The sequence below is a fragment of the Mus caroli genome, unplaced genomic scaffold (assembly GCF_978045245.1).
Source record: "Mus caroli unplaced genomic scaffold, Mus_caroli_1 scaffold_12, whole genome shotgun sequence".
In the NCBI taxonomy this organism is placed as follows: domain Eukaryota; kingdom Metazoa; phylum Chordata; class Mammalia; order Rodentia; family Muridae; genus Mus; species Mus caroli.
Window position 1 is genome coordinate 13201258 of NW_028227267.1, and position 16003 is coordinate 13217260.

A 16003-nucleotide genomic window follows, 5' to 3' on the forward strand; every position below is an offset into this window, starting at 1 on the left:
TCTGCCACGCAGTAATTCCGTGCTGCCCTGCACTGAGTCGGGTCAGGCTGGGCTGTTGAGGAGTGCGGCAGGGGCTCAGGCGGCGCTTCAGGAGAGTAGATCTCTTCTCAAGTGTTACAGCTCTTAGGACAAAAGTCTTGGACGACAGAGTAGTTCTCACACCCCCAATCCTTCTGTACAGGAGCCTTATATACAGTTTTGAGATGGGTAAGGGTCTGACAGCAGGTACTTCTCATTGGTTTGGTCTGAGAGCATTGGGGAAACCTTATTTGCTTGTGGGAGGGCTTGGTGCTATTCCTGTGATAGCCACGTACCTCTCTCTCTGCGGGGGTGGGGGTGGGGTGGGGGGAGGCTGAAGCTACAAGACAGGAGTCTAGGACCCAGGAGGCGTGGCCGAACACATGCCATCCCATGCAGGTGAAAGTCACCACCCATAGGGTCGCAGGGGTTCCAGACCTTTGCTCAACTTGAGACCAGGCTGTCTGTGCACAGCCCACTGCCCCACAGTGTTTGTTTACAGTTCAGAGGTTCAGTCCATTATCATCATGGTGGGAAACATGGCAGCCTGCACGCAGACATGGTGCTGGATTTGAGGAGTTCTACATCTAGATCTGCCAGCAACAGGAAGCGAGATTTACTGGGTTGGCTTAAGCATTTGAAAACCTCAAAACCCACCCACCAGTGACATACTTCCCCCAACAAGACCCACCTCACAATAGCGCCACCCTCTGGAGACCAAGCATTAACATCTATGTGTCTCTGGGAGGCATTCCTATTCAAACCACCACATTGCACTCCCTGGCCCCTATAGGCTTGTAGCCACATCATAATGCAAATGTGCGTTCAGTCCAACAAGTCTCCACAGTCTAGCAAGGTCTCAACACTGTCTGCAAGTCCGAAGTCCAAAGCCTCTTCTGAGACTCACGGCAACCTCCTAACTTTAATCCCCTATAAAGTCAAAATACAAAAGCAGGTCACATACTTCCAACATACAATGGTACAGAATATAAATTACCATTCTAAAAGGAAGAAAAGGGGACATAGTAAGGAAAGAATGGACCAGAAAGACCTAAAACCAGCAGGGCACATTCCAAACTCTGTCTTCGTGTCTGATGTCAAAGCACTCTTCAAATCTCCAAGTCCTTTCAGCTTTGTTGACTGCAGCACACCTCGCTCTTGGGCTGGTCCCACCCTGTTATTAGCGCTCCTTGGCAGGTACCCCACAACTCTGCCATCTCCAATGTCTTGGGGTCTCCAAGGCTCCTTCACAGTTCCATGCAGGAACACCCTTGACACATGTCTGGCCTCGGCAGCTTTCCTTAGCTGTGGAAGGAGATTCTATGACCCCTTTCTTCTATCCTTGACTCCAAAGTCAGAGCCAAGTGGCTGAAGCTGCCCCTCATTCAATTAGCTTTCTGTTTTCAATGGTTTTCTTCACTTCCTAAGCTTGTCTATCCTGGAACTCACTCTGCAGACCAGGCTGCCTCTGCCTCTCAAGTGCTTGGAATAAAACTGTGTGCCCCCACGCCCAGCCCCAAACTTCTTTAATCCCTTTTCACAAGAAGGGAGCTTAGCAGGTGGGGTCTTGCCCTTTGTCCACTTAGAACCTAAATGTTTCTGGGGCTCCTCTTCCCCTCAGTCATCCATTTTGTACTCTTCCTTGCTCAGCTTTCTCCTGTTCTTTATAGATCTACATAAGACTGGCTACTGATAAGCACACAACAGTCGATACTAGCCTATTTTGAAATCTTTGAGGCTAGCCTGGTCTACAGAGTGAGTTCCAAAACAACCAGGACTACACAGAGAACTCTATCTTGAAAAACATAATAATTAAAATAATAATAAAGACAGCCACATACTTCAACAAAATGGTCTCTAGACCACATGCTAATTCTTCTTCTTCCCCTCTGAAACGTCATGAGCTGGGCCTCCACAATTCCAACACTCTCAGCACTGCTGCCTTCCATGCTCCTACTAGGATGGCTCATTAGCCCGACTTCAAGTCAATTGCTTTCCTAGGCCAAAATCCTAAGGTCTTAGGACAGCATTGGAGCTATGTAGTTACATGTGTATTTGAGATTTCTTTCCTGTGGATTTGAGAGTCGGGTAATATATCACATTCACAATTGAAAATGATCTGGTGGCATGGAAAAATGTCTCGGTGTTAAAGTGCTTGCTATACAAAGGGGAGGACCTGAGTTCAGACCTCAGCACCACATAAAAGGCTGCTTGTGTTTGGAACTCCAGAGCTAGGGAGGCTAAGTCAGTGAATTCCCAGAGCTGGCTGGCTGGTCAGCTTAATTAATGAGCTCCAAATTCAATAAGAGACTTTGTTTCAAGAAATATGAGGTCAACACCCCATATGAACCTTTGGCTTCCTTCCACAAGGATGTGCACTCATGTGCACTGGCACCCATGTGTACATGTCAGAAATTCACACACACACACACGCAAAGAGAGAGAGACACAGAGAGAGAGAGAGAGTCCTTCCACAAGCATATGCACTCATGTGCACTGGCACCCATGTGTACATGTCAGAAATTCACACACACACACACACACGCAAAGAGAGAGACAGAGTCAGAGACACAGAGATTGATTTCTGTCTCTGAGACACCTCCCCCAAAATACCTGTCCCCTATGACCTGGTTCTCTGTGCTTTTTTAGAATGAGGTATAAATCTTCGGCCTAAATGTTGTTTCAAAAAACAGCACAACAGAAACACAACAGAAACCAAAGACTTTAGTTCAAATTTTTACCTTTTTTAATTTGGCAACCAATTTTTGTTAGCAATTTAAGTTCCTAGCCATTGTGCCCCAACCCTCTTGAAGCTCAGAAGTAGACAGAGACCTACAAGACTGCCTGCTAACCCTAGGAAGGGACTACTTTATCTTAAAATATGTATATAATAAATCACTACTGAGGGCTTTTAGTCTCTTTTCCAGGGCCAGTGAGGAGGCCTTTATTCTATGAATCTTGAAGTGAAAAACAAAACAGAACAGCACAAGTGGTCCCAAGAAGCAGTCCAGAGGGGTTTTCTCTTAATATAAATATCAAGTGTGAGGTGAAGGGATATAGAGCAGGCTGCAGCAGCTCTATGCTGCCCCTTGGTGGCAACATGCTCCATGGAATTCTGTTCCAGCCCTGTGTCTAGTATATGAGTCTTCTCCACTCCTGATATGAAGAGGCCTCTTTCCCTGTCAAAACCAGAGAACCTTCAAATAGTTACTGGAGTGTCAGGAATGTTACACATTCCTCTCATTTTGCTTGCTTCTGCCCAAAGGAGGATGGCTAGTTCTCCCAAATGTGTAAATTTCTGTAGCAGACCCAGTTGCCTAATCTAACAAATCAACCAGAAGACGAAAGGGGAGAGCCTCCATGCTCAATGCATACTCCTAGCAGTGTAAAATCACCATTGGTAAAAACTCCCCAACTTGAAGCATTCAGAAAGGGCTGGCACTGGTTGAAGGTAACTTTGCTCCTGGGGTACCATTCCCATGATTTAGCCTGAGAGGGGGAGGAGAGAGAACTCAATGGCCCACCAGCTTGCAGGATAATCGCCAGGGGCTCTCAGGGGCCTTGAGATTGGAGTAAGAAGGAATGAACCTTTGTGGCAGGTAGCGTGGCTAAGTTCTCCCAGGTAGATAGGATTGAGGTGAGGAGGACACAACATCTGTTCTAACACCACTGAGAGTAACTGGGACCAGCGGGACCCAGGGACACAGGAACCCTGAATGACCGGTGGCTTGGGTTCCTTCCAGTCTGCACCTATTTACCTTGGGTGCAAACTCCACAGCCAGTTCCACAACACCTAGAGGAAGCTCCACTCCCAGGGACTCTAACATGCCCAGGATCACAGAATCACAGGATCACAGGATCTCAGGAGCATGGGCACACCAGGATCTCAGGGTCTCAGAGGCAGCTTGACTTCCAGAAACTCTGACACACCCAGGATCTCAGGATCATAGAATCCTGGAATCACAGAATCACAGAGACAGCTGGACTCTGAGAAATTCTGACACAACCAGGATCATAGGAAGGACAGGTTCTGGTCAGATTTAGCGAGGGCAGATAGCATTAGAGATAATCCTATGGCTGGAGGCAAGTGTAAGAACATAAGCAACAGAAACCAAGGTTACCTGGCATCATCAAAACCCAATTCTCCCACCATAGCAAGTCCCAGATACACCATCATACCAGAAGAGCAAGCTTCAGATCTAAAATCACTTCTCATGATGGTGATAGAGAACTTTAAGAACTTTAACTCCCTTAAAGAAATACAGAAGAACACAGGTAAGGGCTGGTGAGATGGCTCAGCAGGTAAGAGCACCCGACTGCTCTTCCAAAGGTCCTTAGTTCAAATCCCAGCAACCACATGGTGGCTCACAACCATCTGTAACAAGATCTGACTCCCTCTTCTGGTGTGTCTGAAGACAGCTACAGTGTACTTATATGTAATAAATAAATAAATATTTAAAAAAAAAAAAAAAGAAGAAGAACACAGGTAAATAGGTAGAAGCCCTTAAAAAGGAAACACAAAAATCCCTGAAAGAATTACAGAAAAAACAAAATCAAACAGGCAAAGGAAATGAACAAAACTATCCAAAATTTTAAAATGGAAAGAGAAACAATAAAGAAATCACAAAGGGAGGAAGCCCTGGAGTTAGAAAACCTAGAAGAGAGATCAGGAGTCATAGTTGCAAGCATCACCAACAGAATACAAGAGGTAGAAGAGAGAAACTCAGGGGCAGAAGGCACCATAGAAAACACTGACACAACAGTTAAAAGAAATGCAAAAAGCAAAAAGCTCCTAACCCAAAACATCTAGGAAATCCAGGACACAATGAGAAGACCAAACCTAAGGAGAATAGATATAGAAGAGAGTGAAGATTCACAACTTAAAGGGCCAGTCAAAATCTGCAACAAAATTACAGAAGGAAACTTCCCTAGCCTAAAGGAAGAGATGCCCGTGAGCATACAAGAAGCCTACAGAACTCCAAATAGACTGGACCAGAAAAGAAATTCCTCCCGTCACATAATAATCAAAACACCAAATGCACTAAACAAAGAAAGAATATTAAAAGCAGTAAGGGGAAAAGGTCAAGTAATATATAAAGGGAGACCAACCAGAATTAGACCAGACTTCTCACCAGAGACTATGAAAGCCAGTAGATCCTGGCCAGTAGATCCACAAATCCAGCCCTACCAAGGATAATAGATGGAAAACATCAACACAATGAAGGAAACTACATCCTAGAAAAAGCAAGAAAATAATCTTTCAACAAACCCAAAAGAAGATAGTCACAGAAACATAATTCTACCTCTAACAACAAAAAATAACAGGAAGTAACAATCACTTTTTCTTAATATCTTTTAACATCGATGGACTCAATCCCCCAGTAGAAAGACATAGACTAACAGACTGGGTATGTTAACAGGACCCAGAACTTTGCCACATACAGGAAGTGCACCTCAATGACAAAGACAGACACTACTTCAGAGTAAAGTTTGGAAAACAATTTTCCAAGCAAATGGTCCCAAGAAACAAGCTGGAGTAGCCATTCTAATATCGAATAAAATTGACTTTCAACCAAAAGTTATCAAGAAGGATAAAGAAGGACACCAGCTGGTCAAAGGAAAAATCTACCAAGACAAACTCTCAATTCTGAATATCTATGTTCCAAATGCAAGGGCAGCCATACTCATAAAAGGAACTTCACTAAAGCTCAAAGCACACATCGTACCCCACACAATAATAGTGGGAAACTTCCACACCCACTCTCAGCAATGGATCAACAGATTGGGAAAAGGTCATTACCAACCCTACATAAGACAAAGGGCTAATATCCAATATATACAAAGAAATCAAGAAGTTAGACTTCAGAGAATCAAATAACCCTATTAAAAAATGGGGTACAGAGCTAAACAAAGAATTTTCAACTGGAGAATATCGAATGGTGGGTAAGCACCTAAAGAAATGTTCAACATCCTTAGTCATCAGGGAAATGCAAATCAAAACAACCCTGAGATTCCACCTCATACCAGTCAGAATGGCTAAGATCAAAAACTCAGGTGACAGCAGATACTGGCAAGGATGTGGAGAAAAAGGAACACTCCTCCATTGCTGGTGAGATTCCAAGCTGGTACAACCACTCTGGAAATCAGTTTGTTGGTTCTTCAGAAAATTGGACATAGTACTACCTGAGGACCCAGCTATACCATTCCTGGGCATATACCCAGAAGATGTTCCAATATGTAATAGGGCACATGCTCCACTATGTTCATAACAGCCTTATTTATAATAGCCAGAAGCTGGAAAGAACTCAGATGTCCCTCAACAGAGGAATGGATACAGAAAATGTGGTACATTTACACAATGGAGTACTATTCAGCTATTAAAAACAATGAGTTCATGAAATTCTTAGGCAAATGGATAGAATTAGAAAATATTATCCTGAGTGAGGTAACCCAATTGCAAAAGAACACACATGGTATGCACTCACTGATAAGTGGATACTAGCCCAAAAGCTCCAAATAACCCGGATACAATTCACAGAGCACATGAAGCTCAATAAGAAGGAAGACCAAAAGTGTGGGTACTTCTTAGAGGGAGAACAAAATACTCACAGGAGCAAATATGGAGATAAAGTGTAGAGCAGAGACTAAAGGAAAGGCCACCCAGAGACTGTCCCACCTGGGGATTCATCCCATATACAGTTACCAAACCCAGACACTATTGTAGATGCCAAGAAATGCATGCTGACAGGAGCCTGATATAGCTGTCTCCTGAGAGGACCTGTCAAAGCCTTACAAATACTGAGGTGGATGCTCGCAGCCAACATTGGACTGAGCACGGCATCCCTAGTAAAGGAGCTAGAGAAAGGACTGAAGGAGTTGAAGGGGTTTGCAACCCCATAGAAAGAACAACAATACCAACCAACCAGACCCCCTAGAGCTCCCAGGGACTAAACCACCAACAAAGGAGTATACATGGCTTCAGCAGGATATGTAGCAGAGGATAGCCTTGTCATGCATTAATGGGAGGAGAGGTCCTTGGTCCTATGAAGGCTTGATAGATGCCCCAGTATAGGGGAATCGAGGGCAAGGAGGTGGGAGTGGGTGGGTAAGTGGAGGAACTGGGGGGAGGGAGAAGATAGGATAGGGGGTTTCTCAGAGGGGGGAACCAGGAAAGGGGATAACATTTGAAATGTAAATAAAGAAAATATCCAATTTTAAAAAAACATTCTCCCAGGTAACTAATTCTTAAAGAAGTCCCTGAGCCTTGTAACTGAATTCTTCTTTGAGGTCAACAGAAAAAAGCCATTTTTATTTAGGAATAAATGTGGCCCTGCCAATGGTCAGACAAGGCCAATTACTGTGACAAAGAGCAAAAACAATGTGCCTGTAAGATGCAGAAGGTGTCAGAAATAACACTCCCACATGCAACTACTACAATGACTGGGTCTCTTTCTCTGATCGCTGAACTGCCCTTAATGGCAGTATTATTTAGGACTAGGGGAAGAGAAAATTCTGAGGTCAACAGGTCTAAACTCAGAAAATCAAGACTATCAAAATAAAATAAAGCTTACTGGTCTGACAAGAATAGCAAATACACAGTCCTTGCTTCTCCTCCCTGCAGGCACATAACTGGCTCACATCTCACTCTTCCTAGAATACAAAGCCAGTACACACACCCTGTGGGAAGAGGTGAGCAAGAATGAATAGGGTCATGACTGGCAAGAGGTCTGCACATTTCCTGTCATATCCAAGTACCGAGGAGGGTAATAACAGTCCAAAAAAGCAGGTGAATTTAGATGAAAACTAAGAATCTGTTTCATAAGTAGAATGTATAAGGGAAAACCAAAGAATTGACAATAGACCTCTATCTATCGTTTAATATTTCACAGATATTAATGTTACCTTCAGGAGCTGGGTCGATGGCTCGGTAGTTAGGAGAGGATCTAAGTTCTGTTCTGAGCATCCTCATTGGGTGGCTGACAACAGCCTGTAACTCTGACTTGCCTCTGTGGACACCGGTACACACATATGCATTTACACACATGCGCACGCACGCACACACAAAGTTACTTTCATAAAGTAAGAATTAGAGCTTAACTCCGAAAGTGAAAAACCACTGAAGGAGTCAGTAAGTTTTTTCAAACCTTAAGTTTGAACAAAATTAATCTTTTTATTCATCAGAATGACTCACAGAAAAAGTATGTGTGGCCCAATTCCAATGAAACTAAACTCCACTGCTGTACTGGAAGAAGAAATAACACCTAAGCCAGGCCCAACAGCTGCTACCTATACAACTGCTAACTAGAGCCCACAGACAGAAACATACAGGGTTCTACGGCAATTGGAACATGAAAAGCAAGGGCCCAGGAAAGTAACTCCATTGAAAGAGTGCTCACACAAAGCATAAAACATCCCAGGTTTGGTCCCCAATATATAAACCAGAACCACAAAGTGAGTCTAAGACCAGTCTGAGCTACAGGAGACCCTCTCAAAAATATCTAAAAGAAAGTGAGACAAAACCCAAGCAGTAAAACTAGAATCCTGTCTCCTAGCCCTTCCCTCTACACACACTCAAGAATTTCTCTTGACGTACAAATCATAAATAACCTCTTATCAAATTTCCAATATGAGGGCTGGAAAGATGGCTCAGCAGTTAAGAGCAGGCTGCTCTTGCAGATGAGCCAGTTACCAGAACCCACACCCATACAGAACTCCAATTCCAGGGGATCTGACATCCTCAGGCACGTGATACAAACATACACATGTGGACATTCAAACAAATAAAATATTTTTGATCTCCACTATTGACTTGGTCCTGTTGAGACTGTTTCTCTTCTCTCAGGTTTCCTGTCTAAGTAGGGGCAGGGTTAAGGGGAAAATGAGAGATGGTCACAGGTAGTGTATGGGGACCTGCTTATAGGATCTTAAAGACATTTTATATTTCAATAGCACTGATGACGGAAAAGAGAAACAAGACAAAAACAAACAAAAATTTCTAAACCTTACAACCTAAACCTTTTGAGAAAATAATTCTGAAAATATTTTTTTGAAGGTTAGAGAGGTGGCTCAGTGGTTGAGAGCATTTGTTGCTCTGGCAGAAGACTGAGGTTCAGTTCCCAGCATCCACATGGTGGCTTACAACCATCCCTAACTCAGGTCCAGAGGATCTGATGCTCTCTTTGGAGCTCTGAGGGTTCCAGGCACACACATGGTACACCTATATACATTTGGACAAAGCATTCACACATGTAAGGTGGGGGGCAGACCAGTTTCCCTGGCCTGGAACTTAGCTATGTAAATATTAAAATATTTAAAAGGAGCCCCAATGTGCCTCCTCCTCCACCAAATCACTCGGTAAACCAAAGAACCTCACAGTGTATCTCTAGCATGCCAGTATCACCACTCCAATAATGAGACAAACCGGCTTCCTGCTTTTATGGCTTTTATATACAGCACCAGCCCCACCCTGAGTGTCCTTTAGAGAAATTCACCTAAATCAAAGTGGAGTTCAAAGATGAAACTGCAGCAGGTCAGGGGGAAAGTGGAGGACATGACCACCCTGCAAGCTGTCCTTTGTCTTCTAAAGTCCATGTTCAAGGATAGGAGGAACAGCTGGGGCTGGTCCTACTTCCCTGAGGGGGTCTAAGCTGTAACTCTTGCTCCAGCTGCTCAGCAGTCAGCGTGCCCTGGATGGCTTCACAGCCCGGGTTGAACACAGAGTAGGCGCTCTTCTCCCCTTCTTTCTTCTCCTCGGGACCCCGAGTCCCTACATACATCCAATAGAACATGGACAGGACAAAATAAGCCAGACCAAATTCCAGTTCCACAAACAGTCCCAGCAGGACCAACCAGAGGAGAACCTTCAAGAAGGTGATGTTAGTCAGGAAAGACTGGCGGCAGGAGGAAGGCAGAGGAGCTGCTGGGCTCTCAGGGGGCTGCTGGCCTGCTTCCTAGAACACAGAAACAAACATAAGTAAGAATGGGGGAGAATGGAGCCGAGATTACTGGACTGTTAGCCATGCCTAATGTGTACCCCCAACAGAACCTAAGCAGGAGCTGATAATGCAGCAGCGGCAGTACTGTCTCCCACACAGCCATGGCAACACACGTCTGCTGATTTGATGAGATGGACTGAAACATCCAAGGTAACTCAGTCCTAAAATGGAGACCATACCCAAAACAGAAACAAAATTCCCTTCCACACGCTTACAGAGTAAAAAAAAAAAAAAAAAAAAAATCAGTGATATACCATTGCCCGTCCTATCCCAGTCCTCACTGATCATCCCCAGGCATGGGATGCATCTTCTAACTAGACCCCTTGTCTCCTATCTCTCTCCAGTCTCCAAGCCAGCCTGTGTACAACTGAGTGCTCAATGAGTTCTCTAAATCACTATCACCTTGCAACACACACATCTTCAATAAAATCCCATTGCCTGCATGTTAAAATCCAACATTCTTACATGGGAAGACAGTGCCAGATGCTAAGGGAATCCTTTGGTGTATAGGTGACTATAGGAGCTTTACCTGATCTCCACTATTTTCTAAGTTTTTTTTTTTAATGTTTTTGCTTGTTCCTTTGTTTCTTTTTATGTGCACTGGTGTTTTGCCTACATGTATGTCTGGGTGAGAGTGTCAGATCTTGAAGTCACAGACAATTGTGAGCTACCATGTGGGTAATGGGTCCTCTGGAAGAGCATTCAGTGTTACCCACTGAGCCATCTCTCAAGCCTCTATTTTCCAAGTTATTAAGAGTCTCTTTTTGACACAGAGCAAGAAATGGGTTATATACTGTAGCCTGGCACATGGGTGCAATGGGAACAAAGTCAGCTTTGCCTGCCTGGAAAAGTTCTCTTACATTGCAAATTATTCTTCAACAACTTTTAAGGGGAACAGGATCGTATGTTGATTGTACTGTCCAAGAAAGGTCATGACTTGTGTCTTTAAAAACAAGAGCCTACAGATTTCCTTCCCTTTTGATTTAACGAGGGGCCTTGGGGGACAGTAGGGCAAAGGGTTGGGAGATGGGAAGAGTTATGGTAAACAAGCTGTCAGAGGGACAAACATGGGGGCATATATGGAAATTCCTGACTGAGAATTGTATCTAGTATTGATTCAGTTTGCCTTTTCAGCGATAGCCATGTGCAGAAGCATTTATGGTTGTATGTTGCTCATAGCCATGGCTCAGAGAACACATTTCCATGCCTCCAGTAGCAAGCTGCTTCCTACCTGAGGACCCTGTCCAGAAAGAGACAGAGACAAGATGCAGAGACAGACATATAATAGAAAGCAATATGAAAGACTATGTGTGTGCATGTGAGCACACAGGAAAGATTGATATCAGGTGTTATTTCAGTTGCTTTCCACATTTATTTTGGATACAGGGTCTCTCACTGAACCTGGATATCACCAATTAGGCTAGACTGGCTCTCCATGGAACTCAAGGAATCCTCCTATCTCTGCCTCCTCAGTGCAGATTATGATTCACCAAGTTTGGCTTTTTAATGTTGGTGTTTCGGATTGAACTCAGGTCCTCAAAGGAAAACATTTGAGCGGTAGGGCCCTTTGAGCCAAGGTTGAGAGATCCAGAGTTGCAGACCAGGATGGAGAACGAAGCCCTAGGGCTGAATTGCTGTACTAGGGGCTTGCCTAGAATAGAGTCAGAGAGAGGAGCAAGTTCCCATAGGATTAAACAGTTATAAACCTTTTAACCACAATGTGACAGAAAGTCATCATTTGCCAGACTAGTTTCCTCTAAGAAAACTTTGGGCAGAGGGAGATGAATAATATCTCCAAAGAATACTAAAGAATAAAAGAAGAATTGTTATACCAGGGCAAGCCCAGGAAGGGTAATAGTCAGTGGAAATAACCCTCAAGCCCAGTTTCTTTAGAAAGGCAGAGTGGTTAGTGCAGTCTTACACCAGCAGCTCCTCTCACCAACCTCTGGGGTTTTAGAAAGGAAACTGTCTCTTGAGTTTGAGCTGCTCTGGACTCAACTCAGTGACTTCATATTCCTTTGGAAATGAGGCATACAGTCAAAAGCACTTTGTGTGGTTAGACATAGTAGGTTTTTAACTGGAGCAGGGGAGAGGAGGGGAAGACAAGAGGGAGGCTGTGTTCCCAAGCCTCTGTTTGCTGATGCCTAATCAATAGTTATCCAAAGACAACGGAGTTGTACAAACAGTACTGAAGGAAATGGATGGCAGAGTGTCTGCAAGTGGGAAACCTGAATACTGCAGAGAGAACTATAGAGTCAAACTGAGCAACCATATCCTCTTCCTAATGAAAAGAAAATTCCTTGAACTGGATACTGTGCAGTTTGGGGGACAGGGGGCATTGGGAAACCAGGAATGTTAAACACGCAGGGGTGTCTCCTCAGTGGAGGAAATTTGAGACTGGATATTGTTAATGACCTGGTGATCTTCTGCTATCTATAGAGACAGACCTCACCCAAACCCCAGAATGATTCTTCCAGACTCTCGCTCCCATTCTTAGAGGAGCTATCACATGTACTTTATAGCCTGCTGACCGCTATGCTACCTGATCAGAGGCCACACCAGATGCTAGGCCATTAAGCTATAGAGCCCATCTTCAAGGTCACGTGTACTTTGCAAAGGAATTTCTAGGTAGTGGCACCTGAAGCTTTATTGTGCACCTAGACTTACCTCTTAGAAATCCTTTTTCAAATTCTATTGTGTTTAAATATGCCCATACTATATGGCCTAGCATCAGACTCTCTGAAGTCTGCTCCAGGTCAATGAAATCAATCTGAATCAAGTTTTCATTCTCACCTCTTTGTGGTTCCTTGAAACCTGCAGGGAACAAGGGACCCCCCTCATGCAATAGATCAACTTAAAAGAAATGATTTTAATGTGAGCAAGATTGGCTACTCTGGTTTAATGTGATTTGGGGGTAGAGTGGGGTCTTTGTTTTCAACATGGTTTCTTCCTTATGTAGCAGTCCAGCTTCAAGTTCTGCCTCCCTCAGACTCCTAAGTGCTCTGATTACAGGCATGCACCACTACTCAGCCATTTTATTGGGAGGCAGGCCTGAGGATGGAACCTAGGGAAGTGAACATGTTAGTCAAGTCCTTTGCCACTAATTTATACCCCTGCACTTGTTTATTCATGTTTCCATTACCTTTTTGGCGGTGCTGGATATCAAACCCAGTACATCATACATGCAAGAGAAGAACTCTGCCCCTGATCTACAACTCCAGCTCATAAAACTTTCTTTTAAATTTTGGGACAGGGTCAAAGTCGAGCCTTGAATTCACAATCCCCTGCCATAGCCTCCTAAGGAGCTAGGATTACAGTCCTTCCTTACTAAAGGAAATCCCCCACCCCTAAACCAAGGCCATAAAACAGGGCAAAGACTCCAAAATGCCTGCCACCCATAATTTCCAGAAAGCAGTCCACCCCCATTAACATGTACTGGAACTCTGGAGGTAAACCAAAAAAGGCAAACTGACTTATCTTTCACCTGCTGCCCAGAGGTTAAACAAACAAACTGACTCATCTCCCACACTTATTTCAAAAAGCAGTTTATCCAGAAAAGCAGTTTCTGGGTCTGGCAAAGCCATGCTCTTCCCGTCCCTGATCCTACATGGCACGTTCTCCCGTACCCTCAGGTACTGATCAACAGGGTTTGGGTGTGCCAGCCTCTCAGAGCAATAAAAGTCTGCTCTGTGTAGAGGTCAGACTGGGTCTATTCTCTGTTTTCCTCATTTGACTTTTTAGAGACCCAGCCCTCTGTATGTATTTGGCTCTTGTTATGGTTCCAAGAAACTAAGGCCCTGTGACTGCTGAAAAGCATAGTGTGCTGGTTCATTTCTTGTCAATTTGACCCAAACTAGAGTCTTCTGGGAAGAGGGAATCTCAATTGAGAAATGAGAGTGCCTGTAGGCAAGTCCATAGCCTGTAAGCTAAAATAAGCCCCTTCCTCCCCACATGGCTTTGGTTATGGTGTTTATCAAAATAACAAAAACCAAACCAGGACACAGATTTCCTCCTTGGAGTATTTCATATTTCCACCCAGGAATTCCAATCTCACAGGCAAGTCCCTTTGCCAGGATACTCCTGTGTGGAACTATATGAAGCCACAAAGAGATTCGAATGGGCTATCATACTTGTCCAAATTATTTCCACCTAGATCACTCACAATTGAACTTGATTACCCTTCTCTAGTCCAAGAGGGGCCTATAAGCCTAGGCACATCACTACAGGCAGTTACAGTGGCCACACTTACACAGTCAAACCCCATTTTGCACAGGTCAGACCCTGCTTAGCTTCAGAAATCAAGTTGCATTCAGAACAGTATGGCCGTAGTCTCAAACCCCTTTTTGTTTCCTGGTCCAAATCCCATTTCTAAAGTACAGGCTACCCGAGACACTGGCTTCCCATACCCAAGGTGTGAATAAAGTGCAGCCTTAATTACTGCCACCTCTGAGCCATAACTAGTAAGGCCTTTACCCCCTCACCAGCCGTGGATGCAGCTCAGTGGTTTCAGACCCCAGGACAAGGGGCTGAGGTGCATATTTTACACACCAAGCAAACCTGGCCTCCAGGTTCTCCAAGCATCTCTCAGTCCCTACCTGGCATACCCTACCCCCAACCCTGAACTTTCCAGCCCACAGGCTCTTTACTATATAACCCAGACTTTTTTTTTGGGGGGGGGGGTTCTCTCTTCCTCTTCTTCCTTTTCCTTCTCTCTTTCTCTTCTCCCTCCCCTCTGTCTCCCTTCTCATGGCGACTTCCCTGGCCTCCTTCCTAGGGCCAGTGAACTCATCTACACAAAAGCAGCTTCCCGATAAACCTATATATATATATACTAATCTGGCTTGAATTGGCTTATTTCACCAGTGGAGAAATAACTTATCAGTTTCTCAAAGCCACGCATCCCTGTCATTAACTCGCAGTGCACAACTGGAGAGCAGAGATGTTTCTTCAAGCTCCCTAGACCTTCGCTTTGTTTTCAACTAGTGGCTGCATAGGATTGTCTGGGACGGAAAACGTCAAGGCCACGTATCAAGTGCTGATACACAGAGCGGAAATGCGGTGTCCAGCCACGAGGCAGGCGAGGAGAGAGCGCACAGGACAAGGGCCTCGAGCACCAGATATCCTGGGTGTGGCTTGGGCAGGCAGGGGCGTGGCCCCCGCGCGGAGGCGGAGCTTCAAGGTGCAGGCCTCTCTCCTCACCTGAGGCTGGTTGGGCTGAGCCTGAGCGATGGCGGGGTTTGCTTTCCGTTTCAGGAAGCGTGTCAGCCAGCCCGTGGCTGTCTTTGGGGTCGCCGCCGCTGGCTCCGCCTTCGCTCCTGAGGTCTGCACGCTCTGACTGGACGTGGAAGGCTGGGCTACCAGACTGGCCCGTTTGCGGGCCTCCCGGAACTCGGCTAACCGCTGTTCCATGGCGCGCACCCGCCCGCTCTCCGGCGTGTGTCCAGGCCTGTCCTCGGCCGCCGTGCGCCTGCGCAGGTGGCCCTTTGTTGCGCCTGCGCGTAGCATGAGCCCGGGTCGGAATTTTCCAAGGCTTTGTGACGTCCGGTGACCCTCCTGTACCTGGAGCGGTCCTCGGTTCTCGGTGAACTGAGTGCCCCATCTCCTCCGGCTAAAAGGTTGAGTTTAAAGTATGAGAACCGTCAGATGGTCCGGCTCTTGCCCGGGCCGCAGAACTCAGTTCTGACATGTTTGCTCCTCACCTTAGCGCACTGGTCCCCACTGTCAGGTTCAGGGAAGAACGCATGCGGGGAGCCAGTGGTCAGCACCGCAGAAAAAGCGTCTCGGGACGCGGGAGGAGGTCTGTGATCTCTGGGAAGGTTACCGTGTCAGGAAGGCAGGATGCGTCCTACCTTCTAACTCCTACTGCGGTCTATCAGTCTCGCTGGAGGTGTTCACACCTCCATTTTCTTAGCATTTAGTTTGCTTGCTACACTAGAAAGATGCATTGACTAGACAAGAAATGTAAAACGAACTTACTGAAGTAAAACTTA

General features: G+C 45.2%; 1 protein-coding gene across 1 annotated transcript; it reads right to left on the bottom strand.

The window, feature by feature from the left end:
* Nucleotides 1-9443: 9443 nt before the first annotated feature.
* Nucleotides 9444-15501, bottom strand: Saysd1 (SAYSVFN motif domain containing 1). Its single transcript, XM_021182283.3, has 2 exons — nucleotides 15213-15501; nucleotides 9444-9968 (listed from the first exon to the last, which is right to left on the bottom strand). Exons 1-2 carry the CDS (start codon nucleotides 15420-15422, stop codon nucleotides 9612-9614), a joined length of 567 nt encoding a protein of 188 aa, XP_021037942.1. The 5' UTR covers nucleotides 15423-15501; the 3' UTR covers nucleotides 9444-9611.
* Between the last annotated feature and the right edge of the window lie 502 nt (nucleotides 15502-16003).

What these genes read in the sequence shown, in the direction of transcription:
- Saysd1 (XM_021182283.3), bottom strand. Translation starts at nt 15,422, where the DNA reads ATGGAACAGCGGTTAGCCGAGTTCCGGGAGGCCCGCAAACGGGCCAGT. An exon ending in CTCAGCCCAACCAGCCTCAG is followed by an intron (nt 9,969 to 15,212) that starts GTGAGGAGAGAG and finishes TCTGTGTTCTAG; the next exon opens with GAAGCAGGCCAGCAGCCCCC.